The sequence below is a fragment of the Oncorhynchus clarkii genome, chromosome 29 (genome assembly GCF_045791955.1).
Source record: "Oncorhynchus clarkii lewisi isolate Uvic-CL-2024 chromosome 29, UVic_Ocla_1.0, whole genome shotgun sequence".
NCBI lineage: Eukaryota > Metazoa > Chordata > Actinopteri > Salmoniformes > Salmonidae > Oncorhynchus > Oncorhynchus clarkii.
In genome coordinates, this window is record NC_092175.1 from 5996666 (window position 1) to 6013939 (window position 17274).

General features: G+C 43.9%; 2 protein-coding genes across 11 annotated transcripts in view; both read left to right on the top strand.

The window, feature by feature from the left end:
- Nucleotides 1-4643, top strand: part of LOC139388052 (phosphatidylserine decarboxylase proenzyme, mitochondrial-like) — a 44898-nt gene extending 40255 nt beyond the window's left edge. For all 10 annotated transcript variants that reach the window (XM_071134554.1, XM_071134560.1, XM_071134552.1 and 7 more), the window contains 2 exons: nucleotides 848-1008; nucleotides 2328-4643. In XM_071134554.1, coding sequence (XP_070990655.1) covers nucleotides 848-1008; nucleotides 2328-2552 — 386 coding nt within the window. In that variant the 3' untranslated portion in view covers nucleotides 2553-4643. The remainder of the gene's footprint in view (nucleotides 1-847; nucleotides 1009-2327) is intronic.
- Nucleotides 4644-14095: 9452 nt separating this feature from the next.
- Nucleotides 14096-16554, top strand: LOC139388398 (uncharacterized). The gene is made up of 2 exons (XM_071135036.1): nucleotides 14096-14319; nucleotides 14700-16554. The coding sequence occupies exon 2, from the start codon at nucleotides 14871-14873 to the stop codon at nucleotides 15189-15191; it is 321 nt and encodes a 106-aa protein (XP_070991137.1). The 5' UTR covers nucleotides 14096-14319; nucleotides 14700-14870; the 3' UTR covers nucleotides 15192-16554.
- Nucleotides 16555-17274: the final 720 nt, after the last annotated feature.

Below are 17274 nucleotides of genomic sequence, written 5' to 3' on the forward strand. Positions count from 1 at the left end.
CTCATGCATTAGCCTACGTTAGCTCAACCGTCCCGTGGGGGGGACACCGATCCTGTAGAGGTTTTAAGTAGTTTTTTGCATGGGCTGTGTCTCAATCCGCCAATATCGCCCTTCTGCAGATGCGAGCTAGAGTGGTGTTTTGTCAGATCATGAGGCATCCTGAAAATCGGTCTTCTCTAAAAACTTCTGTAGCATCCAAATGGTTTGCCTCATGTGGAAAGATGCGACTCTCATGAGTTGTTTTGTCCTAGGACGCCTCACAAGACCAGGCAATGTTTTTCCACTCCTCCAGTGTTTGTGATGGCGTGCCCACTGGTGCCGCTTCTTTTTGTTTTTAGCTGATAGGAGTGGAACCCGGTGTGGTCATCTACTGGAATAAGAGATGCCATTCTGCAAACAACTGTTGGCCTTCTCCTTCGACCTCTCATCAACGAGCCGTTTTCGCCCACAGGACTGCCGCTGACTGGATGTTTTGTTTGTCTCACCATTCTCGGTAAACCCTAAACACTGTGTTGCGTGAAAAGCCCAGGAGGCTGGCCATTTCCGAGATACTGGAACCGGTGCGCCTGACACCAACAACCATACCGCCCTGAGTCGCTTAGGTCACTAATTTTGCCCGTTTTATAATGTTCAATCGAACAGTAACTGAATGCCTCGATGCCTGACTGCCTGCTTTATATAGCAAGCCACAGCTACGTGACTCACGGCCTGTAGGCGCGAACCATTTTCGTAAACAGGGTGTACCTACTAAACTGGTGTATAGTGCTGCTTGCAGTGTTTGTATTAGGTTTTGTATCTGTCGGTGTACCTGTGTATGTACTTCCTGCTCCCTCTGTGTCCCTCCCAGGCTCTCTGATGTCAGTGAACCCTGGCGTGGCTCGCTGGATCAAAGAACTGTTCTGCCATAATGAGAGAGTTGTGCTGAGCGGAGAGTGGACGCACGGCTTCTTCTCCCTCACTGCTGTAGGAGCCACCAATGTGGGCTCCATACGCATCTACTTTGACAAGGTTGGTTGGAGAAAAAACCCACTTAAGTTGGATGTTTCACCAGTCTGAACCTGTTCTGGTGCTGTCATAGTATATAACCACTCATTCATCCATTTTGTTCTGGCTGGTGCATAGTGCAGCATCAATGTCTCTCCACGTCATAGTATTTAGGGGCCGTGGCATTGTCCATACATGGAGGAGGTTCTGAATGGGAGGATCAAAGTTAGTGTTCCCACTATTGTTCCTTAAACATGTATTTACACTGCAATTCTATACTGTTGACAAGCTGTTCAATTATAGTGTACGTACACATTTTTAAACTGGCGTTCGATGTGTTACTGATGGCGATCTCTTTCTCTGATATTGTGAGGACAGACCAGGGTCACCTGCTTAACCTATTAGGACATAACAGTACATGCAGTACAAAGTCAGCGTGACGAAGCTGAGAGTGGACCAGCCTGACTCTGGGTTTCTGACCCCTTGTCTCTCTGAGCCATGTTACACTTCTTATCACTCCATTAAGCTCCCTCTGCTTCCTGTCTCACTTACCTGTACGTCAGGCCATTTCCCTAAGCTGCTGACACACACACACACACACTGGTAGGCCTATTTAATCTCCACACTCACTGTGTTCAAACTGACTGATCTCCCATTGATTAGAGAAGAGGCTTAGGATGACGTGGACGTTTTAAAAGCCCACCATCTCTCACTTCCTTACTGTAGGTCAATAGGATCTCGGCTTCGGGGGCAGACAGGCTAATGCGTTTGGTCCTCTGGATCAACGCTCGGCACTGGGCTGCCTCCCTGGGTCAGTCAACAGAGAGCAGACCAATAAGGGGACGTTCTGCTCGCTGGCGCAGCCTGCTGTCTCCTGTTTTCATCTGAAGTAGATGGATACAGGAGTTTCTCCTCACCATGTGACATTGTGACCTGACCAGGAAATACTCCTTTGTTTTTGGGTCCCAGTCATAGGATTCCAGATTCAGTTGTCATGAGATTAGGCCCTACAGTTTTCCTTGTCAATTCAACAGGTGGGAAGGGAGGAAAAAGGAGGCGAGAAAGACGATGGGTAGATGAGTGAGGGGGCCAGCGATACAAGCTATTTCCACCTGGGCGTAGTCAACACAACGGGAGGATATGACCTCATTCAGCTGCGCTGCTTATCGTCTAATGGGAATTAGTCCAATTCAGCTATTGTCCTCCAATTCCCCATTTTTTGTTTTTTGTCCACATCACATGGATGGACACTGAGTTTATGGGGGGGTATAAAGCTATGCTCTATAACCAATATGTGATCATTATTATATATTTACTAAACTGGCCCCACTTTTCCCCCCCAGGAGCTTCGGACCAACAGCCCGCGCTACAGCAAAGGCTCATACAACGACTTCAGCTACTTGTCTAACAACAACCAGGAGGGCGTGAGCATGAGGAAAGGGGAGCACCTGGGAGAGTTCAACCTGGGCTCCACCATCGTCCTGCTCTTCGAGGCTCCGCACGACTTCACCTTCAACCTGAAGGCCGGCCAGAAGATCCGCTACGGAGAACCCCTGGGGACTATGTGAGCCAAGATGGCTGACCCGAGAGACGCTTTCTGGGGGAAACGGACTAAACTATAAGAAACTGATGGACACGCTAACGTGCTTGTACAGATCCAAGTGGACTTGCGTGCGCACACACTCATTCATACACTGACATTCAGTACATGTACTGTACATTGAAATTGAGAGATGCACTGACTGACTCACAGCAAAAACTCATAAGCCACCACTCTTGCTTTACTAACAAGGGGGTCTGTTCCATCGACTAGTTTCAAATAACTATTTACTTATTTTGACAATTGATTACGACCAGCAAAAGCAAGATAGTTTACAGCAATTAGTTACTTTTTAGTTCCATAAGAATAACATAGCTTTTAAATTTTATTAGCATATTTTATTTTGATACATTTTACCCATATTGCCTTTTGTCAGGGATCTCCTCGTCAATGGGGAGTTCCTCTGAGGTTTCAGACACGAGCAGCACTAGCCTGATTTTAAACATCTGCTTAGTGCCGTGTAGCCCAACTCCCTTTGTCTGTTGGCCATACGTCACAAACAGATCTGGGACTAGGCTAGCGAGCAGCAAGACACATCCACACACACACAGGTAACCCCTGTCACACTAAGCCACTATCATGTGGGCAGGCTTCCCTATATAGTATACACACCACGAAGAAGGAATGTACCAGAGACTATATACAGAGCTACCCTCCTTCTCTTTCCCTCCCTCCTTCACTCTGATACTGAACGCCTTCCTCCTCTCCTTCTGTCTCTCATACACTCTCCGTCCGCGCTGCTGGCTCTCCCTCTTCTGTCATCCCCAGAGAAGGTGCTTGTGTTGGGGTGATTATGTGGACTCATCCCCCTTCCTGTCATGTAGGTAAAGACTGGCACGATTCCTCCCAGTCAAATATCTGGGTTGTATTAATTAGGCACCTGCAGGAAGTAAACTGTCTGAAACCAGCCAGGAGTACCTGGACTTGGTCCAATAGGAACCTCTTATTTTCAGTGTGATGAAGAGAAAAAAATGTTTGCTATGGTGTGCCCTAATGAAAACTTCCCTGTTGTATTAAGCCCATGGTGTACGATCTCTGCCATCACAGCCATGCATTATTCATCATCATTAGAGGTAGCTAGTAGCGCTGCCTGCTGCCAATTATTTCTCCTGTAACCCTAACCGTAAATGACTGCTAAAAAGGGGTATGTCACATTTTAGAGTAGACATTAACATGTGATGGTGATGTCTGTGAAGATTTACGATGACGTGTGTTAATCTAACCCAATTCATCAATGGACTAAATCCTGATGTATTCCTCTGAATGGAGCCATTTTAACTCTATGCTGATATACAGCCTTCTGACCATCATTACAAAACAAGCCCATGCCGAAGTGCAGCACTGGTGGTAGGATCATGGGAGAGAATGTGCAAGCTGGTACTAGTAACTATTACTTTTTGTCTTCTGTTCAGTTGAATTGGAATAAGTTGTTAAACTGGAAGTTATCTGCCAGTGATTAATATTCAAATAAGTTGGGCTAAACCTTTTTTTAAGACTAAAACTTATGCTGATGTCGATACTAACGATTGTGACACCCTTCAGATACCCAGGGCTGAGCTATTTAAAGCTATCTTTTTCCTGTGTTTGTTTTAGATTTTCTAGTAGTGCCAAAAATACTAAGTTTTTTGGGGGTTGTTTTTCGATGTATTCACACACACAAAAAATTGCTTTGAACAAATTTAGACTTCGTGGTGCTTTTTGTGTTTCTGCTGCTGAACTATTACTCTGTTTTAAGGGGGGTCGCGGCCTCTTCTGACTCTGACCCTTCGGTCAAGGAATTCTGACATCTAGCGTACGCCGAGCGGTGGTCACAGACGTGATGGACCGGGGAGATGCCGGTGACAAACCCCTTGGCTACGTCGTCGTTCCACACATAGTGTTGCATACAGAAACCAAACGCCAGGGTCACTGCCTGCTGCACACTTGTTTTTATATGTACATTGTAATCTACTTGAATCATGTGACTCATTCAACACTGCATAGACTTTAATCTCACATTGTTTTTTTTAGATGCAGGAAAACATGTCTAATAAATTTTGCCGTATTCTTAAAAAAAAAATGTTTGTGTGAGAAGAAAATATGTACTTCACACATTATAGGATTGGTGTTGATCTCTGGAGCTAACCCCTGCTCAATTGTAATGTTAGAGGAGTGATTTGATTGGAGCACAAGGGAAAATGTCCCAAAGGACATATTGGTTCATGGGAGCAATGGTCTGCTATGTAAATTACCTTGAGATAGAAGTTACCCTAAACCACAGATTTAGGATCAAATTCGCCTATCCTAATGTTGATGGATATTTTTCCAATATTCACTCAATGCACTCTGGGTTTTTACAAAGTGCAAGATGAGCCATTCCGTCAGATTGCGTTATTGGACTACTTGATACTTACAGTTTGGAAGCTAATTGATTGCATTTACCTAAAATGTGAGACACATAATAATTGTAATAAGATACTGTTAACATGTAAATAATATTGGTAAAATAATAAATAGCAGAGTAACTGCAGATTAAGTGATTTAATTGAGTTGTACACCCCAGTGTAGGCTACTTCCCCGTTAAGGCTACAAAGTCAATTCTAGCGCTACGATATGATTCTTACCCAATGTTTTCTTCTCACACTATTCAAACCCCACAATTGAATAAACTGCCTAGGACACTCTTAGCCCATAGATCACATATTGCAAACAAATAATCTGAATTAAAAACACTTTAATTTCTGTGCGTCAATTTACTAATCAATATCCCAAAACGGCACACGTTTTTTTCCGAGATCCTGCATATCTTCTCTCTTGTGGCACCAATTTGAGGGTTAGTGTCAGGGGGAACGGTGTTGCAGTAGTCTAGTGTATGGTGCGGGAATAAGGACGAGAACATTGGGCGCTTTGTTCACATTGCGCTAATAAAGGGAACCAGACTCCCGATCACCTCAAGATGGTCTCAGTTCGATTCACTTCGGGTGCTCTTTTGAAGGGGTCCGAGTTCCTTTGGAGTGGTCACACACACTGCACGAAAAAGTTCACAAACGTGCCAAAAGTAACCAAGTGTAAAAACACCCGGTTCAAGTCCTTCAAATGAGTGGCTTCGTCTATTTTCAGCCACACATAATCGAGCACACAGCCATGCAATTTCCATAGACAAACATTGGCAGTAGAATGGCCTTACTGAATGGCTCCAGTGACTTTCAACATTGCACCGTCATAGGATCGCACCTTTCCAACAAGTCTGTTCTTCAAATTTCTGCCCTGCTAGAGCTGCCCCGGTCAACTGCAAGGACTGTTATTGTGAAGTGGAAACATCTAGGAGCAACAACTGCTCAGCTGTGAAGTGGTAGGCCACACAAGCTCACAGGACAGGAACGCAAAGTGCTGTAGCACGTAAATCAAATGTATTTATATAGCCCTTCGTACATCAGCTGATATCTCAAAGTGCTGTACAGAAACCCAGCCTAAAACCCCAAACAGCAAGCAATGCAGGTGTAGAAGCACGGTGGCTAGGAAAAACTCCCTAGAAAGGCCAAAACCTAGGAAGAAACCTAGAGAGGAACCAGGCTATGTGGGGTGGCCAGTCCTCTTCTGGCTGTGCCGGGTGGAGATTATAACAGAACATGGCCGAGATGTTCAAATGTTCATAAATGACCAGCTTGGTCAAATAATAATAATCACAGGCAGAACAGTTGAAACTGGAGCAGCAGCACGGCCAGGTGGACTGGGGACAGCAAGGAGTCATCATGTAAGATGGTCCTAGGGCTCAGGTCCTCCGAGAGAATTAGAGAGAGCATACTTAAATTCACACAGGACACCGGCTAGGACAGGAGAAGTACTCCAGATATACAGTGCCTTGCGAAAGTATTCGGCCCCCTTGAACTTTGCGACCTTTTGCCACATTTCAGGCTTCAAACATAAAGATATAAAACTGTATTTTTTTGTGAAGAATCAACAACAAGTGGGACACAATCATGAAGTGGAACGACATTTATTGGATATTTCAAACTTTTTTAACAAATCAAAAACTGAAAAATTGGGCGTGCAAAATTATTCAGCCCCTTTACTTTCAGTGCAGCAAACTCTCTCCAGAAGTTCAGTGAGGATCTCTGAATGATCCAATGTTGACCTAAATGACTAATGATGATAAGTACAATCCACCTGTGTGTAATCAAGTCTCCGTATAAATGCACCTGCACTGTGATAGTCTCAGAGGTCCGTTAAAAGCGCAGAGAGCATCATGAAGAACAAGGAACACACCAGGCAGGTCCGAGATACTGTTGTGAAGAAGTTTAAAGCCGGATTTGGATACAAAAAGACTTCCCAAGCTTTAAACATCCCAAGGAGCACTGTGCAAGCGATAATATTGAAATGGAAGGAGTATCAGACCACTGCAAATCTACCAAGACCTGGCCGTCCCTCTAAACTTTCAGCTCATACAAGTAGAAGACTGATCAGAGATGCAGCCAAGAGGCCCATGATCACTCTGGATGAACTGCAGAGATCTACAGCTGAGGTGGGAGACTCTGTCCATAGGACAACAATCAGTCGTATATTGCACAAATCTGGCCTTTATGGAAGACTGGCAAGAAGAAAGCCATTTCTTAAAGATATCCATAAAAAGTATCGTTTAAAGTTTGTCACAAGCCACCTGGGAGACACACCAAACATGTGGAAGAAGGTGCTCTGGTCAGATGAAACCAAAATTGAACTTTTTGGCAACAATGCAAAACGTTATGTTTGGCGTAAAAGCAACACAGCTGAACACACCATCCCCACTGTCAAACATGGTGGTGGCAGCATCATGGTTTGGGCCTGCTTTTCTTCAGCAGGGACAGGGAAGATGGTTAAAATTGATGGGAAGATGGATGGAGCCAAATACAGGACCATTCTGGAAGAAAATCTGATGGAGTCTGCAAAAGACCTGAGACTGGGACGGAGATTTGTCTTCCAACAAGACAATGATCCAAAACATAAAGAAAAATCTACAATGGAATGGTTCAAAAATAAACATATCCAGGTGTTAGAATGGCCAAGTCAAAGTCCAGACCTGAATCCAATCGAGAATCTGTGGAAAGAACTGAAAACTGCTGTTCACAAATGCTCTCCATCCAACCTCACTGAGCTCGAGCTGTTTTGCAAGGAGGAATGGGGAAAAAATGTCAGTCTCTCGATGTGCAAAACTGATAGAGACATACCCCAAGCGACTTACAGCTGTAATCGCAGCAAAAGGTGGCGCTACAAAGTATTAACTTAAGGGGGCTGAATAATTTTGCACGCCCAATTTTTCAGTTTTTGATTTGTTAAAAAAGTTTGAAATATCCAATAAATGTCGTTCCACTTCATGATTGTGTCCCACTTGTTGTTGATTCTTCACAAAAAAATACAGTTTTATATCTTTATGTTTGAAGCCTGAAATGTGGCAAAAGGTCGCAAAGTTCAAGGGGGCCGAATACTTTCGCAAGGCACTGTAACAAACTGACCCTAGCCCCCCGACATGTAAACTACTGCAGCATAAATACTGGAGGCTGAGACAGGAGGGGTCAGGAGACACTGTGGCCCCATCCGATGACACCCCCGGACAGGGCCAAAACAGGAAGGATATAACCCCACCCACTTTGCCAAAGCACAGCGCCCACACCACTAGAGGGATATCTTCAACCACCAACTAACCATCCTGAGACAAGGCCGAGTATAGCCCACAAAGATCTCCGCCACGGCACAACCCAAGGGGGGGCGCCAACCCAGACAGGAAGATCACATCAGTGATTCAACCCACTCAAGTGACGCACCCCTCCTAGGGACGGTATGAAAGAGCCCCAGTAAGCCAGTGACTCAGCTCCTGTAATAGGGTTAAAGGCAGAGAATCCCAGTGGAAAGGGGAACCGGCCAGGCAGAGACAGCAAGGGCGGTTCCTTGCTCCGGAGCCTTTCCGTTCACCTTCACACTCCTGGGCCAGACTACACTCAATCATATGACCCACTGAAGAGATGAGTCTTCAGTAAAGACTTAAAGGTTGAGACCGAGTTTGCGTCTCTCACATGGGTAGGCAGACCATTCCATAAAAATGGAGCTCTATAGGAGAAAGCCCTGCCTCCAGCTGTTTGCTTAGAAATTCTAGGGACAATTAGGAGGCCTGCGTCTTGTGACCGTAGTGTACGTGTAGGTATGTACGGCAGGACCAAATCAGAGAGAGAGGTAGGAGCAAGCCCATGTAATGCTTTGTAGGTTAGCAGTAAAACCTTGAAATCAGCCCTTGCCTTGCTTGACAGGAAGCCAGTGTAGGGAGGCTAGCACTGGAGTAATATGATACATTTTTTTGGTTCTAGTCAGGATTCTAGCAGCCGTATTTAGCACTAACTGAAGTTTATTTAGTGCTTTATCCAGGTAGCCGGAAAGTAGAGCATTGCAGTAGTCTAACCTAGAAGTGACAAAAGCATGGATTAATTTTTCTGCTTAATTTTTGGACAGAAAGTTTCTGATTTTTGCAGTGTTACGTAGATGGAAAAAAGCTGTCCTTGAAACAGTCTTGATATGTTCTTCAAAAGAGAGATCAGGGTCCAGAGTAACGCCAAGGTCCTTCAGTTTTATTTGAGACGACTGTACAACCATTAAGATTAATTGTTAGATTCAACATAAGATCTCTTTGTTTCTTGGGACCTAGAACAAGCATCTCTGTTTTGTCCGAGTTTAAAAGTAGAAAGTTTGCAGCCATCCACTTCCTTATGTCTGAAACACATGCTTCTAGCGAGGGCAATTTTGGGGCTTCACCATGTTTCATTGAAATGTACAGCTGTGTGTCATCCGCATAGCAGTGAAAGTTAACATTATGTTTTCGAATGACATCCCCAAGAGGTAAAATATATAGTGAAAACAATAGTGGTCCTAAAACGGAACCTTGAGGAACACCAAAATGTACAGTTGATTTGTCAGAGGACAAACCATTCACAGAGACAAACTGATATCTTTCCGACAGATAAGATTTAAACCAGGCCAGAACTTGTCCGTGTAGACCAATTTGGGTTTCCAATCTCTCCAAAAGAATGTGGTGATCGATGGTATCAAAAGCAGCACTAAGGTCTAGGAGCACGAGGACAGATGCAGAGCCTCGGTCTGATGCCATTAAAAGGTTGTTTACCACCTTCACAAGTGCAGTCTCAGTGCTATGATGGGGTCTAAAACCAGACTGAAGCATTTCGTATACATTGTTTGTCTTCAGGAAGGCAATGAGTTGCTGCCTTTTCTAAATTTTTTGAGAGGAATGGAAGATTCGATATAGGCCGATAGTTTTTTATATTTTCTGGGTCAAGGTTTGGCTTTTTCAAGAGAGGCTTTATTACTGCCACTTTTAGTGAGTTTGGTACACATCCGGTGGATAGAGAGCCATTTATTATGTTCAACATAGGAGGGCCAAGCACAGGAAGCAGCTCTTTCAGTAGTTTAGTTGGAATAGGGTCCAGTATGCAGCTTGAAGGTTTAGAGGCCATGATTATTTTCATCATTGTGTCAAGAGATATAGTACTAAAACACTTAAGCGTCTCTCTTGATCCTAGGTCCTGGCAGAGTTGTGCAGACTCAGGACAACTGAGCTTTGAAGGAATATCTAGATTTAAAGAGGAGTCCGTAATTTGCTTTCTAATAATCATGATCTTTTCCTCAAAGAAGTTCATGAATTTATTAAAGCCATCCTCTCTTGGGGAATGCTGCTTTTTAGTTAGCTTTGCGACAGTATCAAAAAGGAATTTCGGATTGTTCTTATTTTCCTCAATTAAGTTGGAAAAATAGGATGATCGAGCAGCAGTAAGGGCTCTTCGATACTGCACGGTACTGTCTTTCCAAGCTAGTCGGAAGACTTCCAGTTTGGTGTGGCACCATTTCCGTTCCAATTTTCAGGAATTTTCAGAGCTTGGGTATTTTCTGTATACCAGGGAGCTAGTTTCTTATGAGAAATGTTTTTAGGGGTGCAACTGCATCTAGGGTATTGTGCAAGGTTAAATTGAGTTCCTCAGTTAGGTGGTTAACTGATTTTTGTCCTCTGGCGTCCTTGGGTAGACAGAGGGAGTCTGGGAGGACATCAAGGAATCTTTGTGTTGTCTGTAGAGAAACTGTTTGTCAGGATCTTCATGAAATGGGTTTCCATGGCCGAGCATAAGCCTAAGATCAAGTGTCGCCTGGAGTGGTGTAAAGCTCGCCACCACTGGATCAGTGGAAACGCGTTCTCTGGAGTGATCAATCACGCTTCACCATCTGGCAGTCCGACAGACGAATCTGGGTTTTGGCGGATTCCAGGAGAACGCTACCTGCACAAATTCATAGGGCCAACTGTAAAGTTTGGTGGAGGAGGAATAATGGTCTGGGGCAGGTTTTTCATCTTTCGGGTTAGGCCCCTTAGTTCCAGTGAAGGGAAATCTTAATGCTACAGCATACAATTTACATTCTATACGATTCTGTGCTTCCAACTTTGTGGAAACAGTTTGGGGAAGGCCATTTCCTGTTTCAGCATGACTTTGCCCCTGTGCACAAAGCGAGGTTCTTACACAAATGGTTTGTCAAGATTGGTGTGGAAAAACTTGACTGGCCTGCACAGATCCCTGACCTCAACCCCATTGAACACCTTTTGGATGAATTGGAACGCCTACTGCGAGCCAAGCCTAATCGGCCAACATCAGTGCCCAACCTCACTAATGCTCTTGTGGCTGAATGGAAGCAAGTCCCCGCAGCCATGTTCCAACATCTACTGGAAAGCCGTCCAAGAAAATTGGAGACTGTTATAGCAGCAAAGGGGGAGACCAACTCCATATTAATGCCCATGATTTTGGAATGAGATGTTCAACGAGCAGGTGTCCACATATTTGTAGTGTAACTCCCAGAGTTGAGGCTAATTCTGAAAGTGAAAAACTGAAATATAGAGTTGAAGTCAGAAGTTTACATACACCTTAACCAAAAACATCTCAACTCAGTTTTTCAGTTAATCCTAGTAAAAATTCCCTGTCTTAGGTCAGTTAGGATCACCACTTTATTTTAAGAATGTGAAATGTCAGAATAATAGTAGAGATTTCTTTCAGCTTTTATTTCTTTCATCACATTCCCAGTGGGTCAGAAGTTTACATGCACTCAATTAGTATTTGGTAGCATTGCCTTTAAATGGTTCAACTTGGGTCAAATGGGTAGCCTTCCACAAGCTTCCCACAATAAGTTGGGTGAAATTTGGCCCGTTCCTCCTGACAGAGCTGGTGTAACTGAGTCAGGTTTGTAGACCTTGCTCACACACACTTTTTCAGTTCAGTTCTCACAAATCTTCTATAGGATTGAGATCTGGGCTTTGTGGTGGCCACTCCAATACCTTGACTGTTGTCCTTAAGCCATTTTGCCACAACTTCGGAAGTATGCAAGGGGTCATTGTGCATTTTGAAGACCCATTTGCGACCAAGCTTTAGCTTCCTGTCTGATGTCTTGAGATATTGCTGCAATATATCCACAATTTTCCTCATGATGCCATATATTTTGTGAAATGCACCAGTCCCTCTTGCAGCAAAGCACCCCCACATGATACCGCCACCCCCGTGCTTCACGGTTGGGACGATGTTCTTCGGTTTGTAAGCCTCCCCCTTTTTCCTCCAAACATAACGATGGTCGTTATGGCCAAACAGTTATATTTTTGTTTCATCAGACCAGAGGGCATTTCTCCAAAAAGTATGATATTTGTCCCCATGTGCAGTTGCAAACCATAGTCTGGCTTTTTTTTATGGTGGTTTTGGAGCAGTGGCTTCTTCCTTGCTGATCGGCCTTTCAGGTTATGACAATGTAGGACTCGTTTTACTGTGGATATAGATACTTTTGTACCTGTTTCCTCCAGCATCTTCCCAAGGTCCTTTGCTGTTCTGGGATTGATTTACACTTTTCGCACCAAAGTATGTTCATTTCTAGGAGACAGAACGCGTCTCCTTCCTGAGCGGTATGACGGCTGCGTGGTCCCATGGTGTTTATACTTGCGTACTATTGTACAGATGAACGTGCTACCTTCAAGTGTTTGGAAATAGCTCCCAAGGATGAACCAGACTTGTTGAGGTCTGCAATGTTTTTTCTGGGGTCTTGGCTGATTTCTTTAGATTTTCCCATGATGTCAAGCAAAGAGTCACTGAATTTGAAGGTAGGACTTGAAAGACATCCACAGGTACACCTCCAATTGACTCAAATGATGTCTATTAGCCTATCAGAAGCTTCTAAAGCCGTGACATCATGTTCTAGAATTTTCCAAGTTGTTTAAAAGCACAGTCAATTCAGTGTATGTAAACTTCTGACCCACTGGAACAATCTTGTCTGTAAACAATTGTTGGAAAAAATTACTTGTCATGCACAAAGTAGATGTCCTAACTGACTTGCCAAAACTATGGTTTGATAACAATACATTTGTGGAGTGGTTGAAAAACGAGTTTTAATGACTCCAACCGAAGTGTATGTAAACTTCTGACTTCAACTGTATGTAGAATAATATACTCAATAGCATAAATGTACAAAAAAAGTACCAAACCTTAGTTTCTGTAAAGTGAAACGCATTGACCAGTAAAACCACTTGAGGGAAACAAAGGGCCATAGAATTGTTATCTTACAAAATCATGACGTGTGTGTGCATGCTTGTACGTATGTGTGTGAGAGTGACTGCGGTTGTGTTTAACTATACTTGTGGGAACCATAAGTCCCCACAGAACTAGTAAATGAAAAACATTTGTTTGACCAACTGGGGACATTTTGTCAGTCCGCACAAGGTCAAATACTATTTCTAGGGGATTTATGGTTAACGTTAAAATTAGGGTCAGGAGCTAGGGTTAGGGGTAAATAGGATTTTGAATGGGACTGAATTGTGTGTCCCCACAAGGTTAGTTATACAAGACTGTGTGTGCGTGCATGTGTTTGTTTGCATTTGTGTGTCCATTTGTCTGCATGCGCTTGTTCACTTTGACTCATTTCACAAACATGCTGAGCATACAAATGTAAAGTTTCTGGGTGAAAGCAGAATAAATAGCCACTTGAATTGTGTTTCATATGGAACCAGGTAAATGTAACACTGGATTGAACCTAAATTCAACAAAACTCATACAGGTACTGTAGCTATGTCAGTAATCCTGTAGTATCATGGTTTAAACTTGAGTGGTCTCTGTACACCACTCTCTGCAACTCGAAAAGTATCAAATACAACAAACAAGACAGTCATGTCAATATGACACACTGTACCTGTGTGATTATAGCTTTGAGTGGTCACACTTCATTTACCAGTTACATTATATTTCAATGGGCGGTGTAACTTAGCAGCAGGCTACAGATACTGTGAGAGACAAAGGGAGAGGAGTGACCTGGTCACCGTGACAAATGCACCTGTGTTGAGCAGCGAGAGGAGTGACATTCCAGGACTGAGGCTTGCCAGTCGTCACCACACCCTCTCAGGGTTTCGGGCGTCTGCTCTGTTCTCATAGGGGTGGGGTCAGGTGGTTCCCAGGTACACCAACAGCACTCTACCTCACCGGAGCATGTGTGTGGGCCATCTCAGTCTTTACTCTGACACACACTGCTACAGGTGTGGCTCCCTTTTCCTGTAAAGAGACACAGAGGAAGTGCACCTAGAAGGGTCTTCAAGAGACAACCATTAAACCTTTAAGTGCTCACTGGATTGTATGACCCATCTAAAGACCTGGGGAATTGACATTGGATGTCATACAACACTTGACTGCTGCGGAACTACACAAGTTGAAGAGGTAAGCGTGAACAATCGGTGCTTGTTACTGGTGAAGTGTTTAGTGGTTTTAAAAGTTACGTATAAAAGACGTTTCAGTGTCAACGTGACATAGGATCATTAAAATGATTTGGAAAGGGAATGGGATAGAACAATTCTAGCAGTAAGATGAGTTAATGGATAAACCCTCACGTGAGAAAGATCCTACAGTGAGCTTTGTTTGGATCAGGAATATGCAGGAACATTATGAAGCAGAGGGACTGAAAATGATTTTTATTTTATTCTGTGATACTCCTTTTCCCCAAATTTCTCAAATGTCAAGCAGAACAAAACCAGAGCTTTTGTAGTTTCAGAATTCTCTTTATAACTATACAGTTGTTTTTTCAATCTGTTTTTTTACAGAACTATTCTTGGAAGGCCAGTTCGAGTCACCAGAGGAAACCAGAACAACTGGTGACAGCAAAGCTTAATGTTCAGAAAAGAGCCTCAATACCGTGTCTGAGATCTGACATTGACAGTCACAGACCCTATCTACCTGTGTTTCGTCCTCTCAGCTGCCTTTAACCAGCCATCATGAATCTGTCTCTGGGCAGCTCTTATGGAGAAGTGACCATCCCTCGGGCCAAGCTACGTTCTGCAGAGGACAGCACGATCATCATCAACCCCATGGCCCTGGAAAGTACCTACAGCAACCGCAACTCTTCCCTCAACCCGTACGGTGCCTTCAAACCCAATGGGGAGTCGCAAGCCCCCTCAGACGTTACCAAGGGTGGGGATGGTGACGCCTCAAACCCCTCGCACTACAACGGCCAGTCCTCCTACACAGTGCAGGAAGACAAGGAAGAGGAGGTGGGTCGCTCTCGGGCCTGCTGCCTGCGCTGCCGAAGGAAGTGAACTGGCAAATTCCACCCAGATCAGGAAACCGTCAAACAACACCCGGCTACAAAGGTTCAGGGTATATGAACTAAGACAATCAAGGAACACTGTCGGAAGACACTGTCGAACCTGGTGTTACCAGCTGGATTAAAAGCCAAAGCCATTACTGGTGAAACGTATAGTTTGAAGGATTCATCAGTGGTATCATAAAAATGTTATGCAATTTCCAAAGGGATTCTTTTTGAGATTGGATGCAAGATGCACTCACACACTATGGCAGAATCTGCCTTTGAAACAGAAGTGTTTTATATAAGCCTTTCACTTACGACTTTGTATGCTTGCTTTTTTTCCTTCTAGTCGACAAGACTGTGCTATATTTAGCTATGGGTTTTTTTGTTAAATATTTATACCCTAATGTCTTCATGCCTTATTAGATTTTTTTATCTGTCAGTGTTTGAATGACGTCAAAAAAGGCCACTTGGGTGGGTGATGCAACTAGCCAGTGTTCAGGGAGTGGTAGAGAGTAAGACAAATGCTACAGTACACATGTCAAGGAATTAATATGCAACAACCTTTTAATTCCTCTGTCAAACCAACCCGTCACAAAAGATGACATGCTAGGCCTTTTTTGATTTGTCATGGACAGACCTGACCGAACCAGAGAGGTGGATCTAGAGGAGGGGCAGCTAGCTCAGAGGCTGGGTTCGTTTCTATGGGCCTTACTGAGTCCAGTCTTCCCAACCCATACCACACCATAACACACCACTCCGTCCTGCTGATCCATCTGCTGGGCTGGTCGCTCTGCTGCTGCTGGTTTACAATGCTGCCTTTGTGCAACTGGGTCCCAGGAAACCAGGCCACAGGCCCCCGCAGCCCCAGCTCAAACCCCAGTAATTCTGCTCTGTGTGTGGTAAACAGTACCTCACTGTCCCCCCTGACCATAAAGAGTTGAAAGCGAGGCCTGACTGGATGAGAATTGAAATGCGATATGGCCATGCTCATGCTGTCTTGTTTGTATGAGTCACACAACCACTGTACGTCCCATAGTTTAGCCTTGTGAAACTATTACTGAAACTCTACTCTGCATTGTTCGTTTTTAGAAATTTGATAGAATTTTTTGGGGGGTGAACTTGTAAAGCTTATTAGGGTCACCTCATGAACTGGTCTCATGTATAAAAGCCCCTCTTAGTTCAAGCCCCTAATCCCCCAACAGGATTACATGACGTGTGTAGGAGTTAGAACTTCAATGCGTGAACTGTTTATTTTATTTTTATCCAGTCAGCAGTGGACTACAACTACTCAGCAAAGCTCCGCAGGTTACAAGGACCCAGAGCTAAAGGAATGTATAGCAAATGTCGACACTATGTATGATTGAGTTTGTATAACGATAACGTGGAATAAAATGTTTGAAATTATAATGATAATGATAAATAAATAAAATTATAATGATAATGATAATTGGGACTGTGGTATAAACTACACTGAACAGAAATATAAACACAACATGTAAAGTGTTGGTCCCATGTTCCATGAGCTGAAATAAAAGATCCCAGACATGTTCCATATGCACAAAAAGCTCTTCATTGCTCTAAAATGTGCACAAATATGTTTACATCCCTGTTAGTGAGCATTTCTCCTTGCCAAGATAATGCATCCACTTGACAGGTGTGGCATATCAAGAAGCTGATTTTAAACAACATGATCATTACACAGGTGCACCTTGTGCTGGGAACAGTAAACAGTCACTCTAAAATGTGCAGTTTTGTCACACAACATAGATGCCACAGATATCTCACATTTTGATAGAGCATGCAATTGGCATGCTGACTGCAGGAATATCCACCAGAGCTGTTGCCATGTTAATTTCTCTACCATAAGTAGTTTTAGAGAATTTGGCAGTACATCCACCCGGCCTCGCAACCGCAGACCACATGTAACCACTCCAGCTCAGGACCTCCACATCCGGCTTGTTCACCTGCGGGATGGTCTGAGACCAGCCAACCGGACAGCTGATGAAACTATGACGATATCCTGAGGCCCATTGTCGTGCCAATCATCTACCGCCATCACCTCATGTTTCAGCATGATAATGCACGGCCCC

Excerpts from the sequence above, each read along its gene's own strand:
- LOC139388398 (XM_071135036.1), top strand. The coding sequence starts at position 14,871 with ATGAATCTGTCTCTGGGCAGCTCTTATGGAGAAGTGACCATCCCTCGG.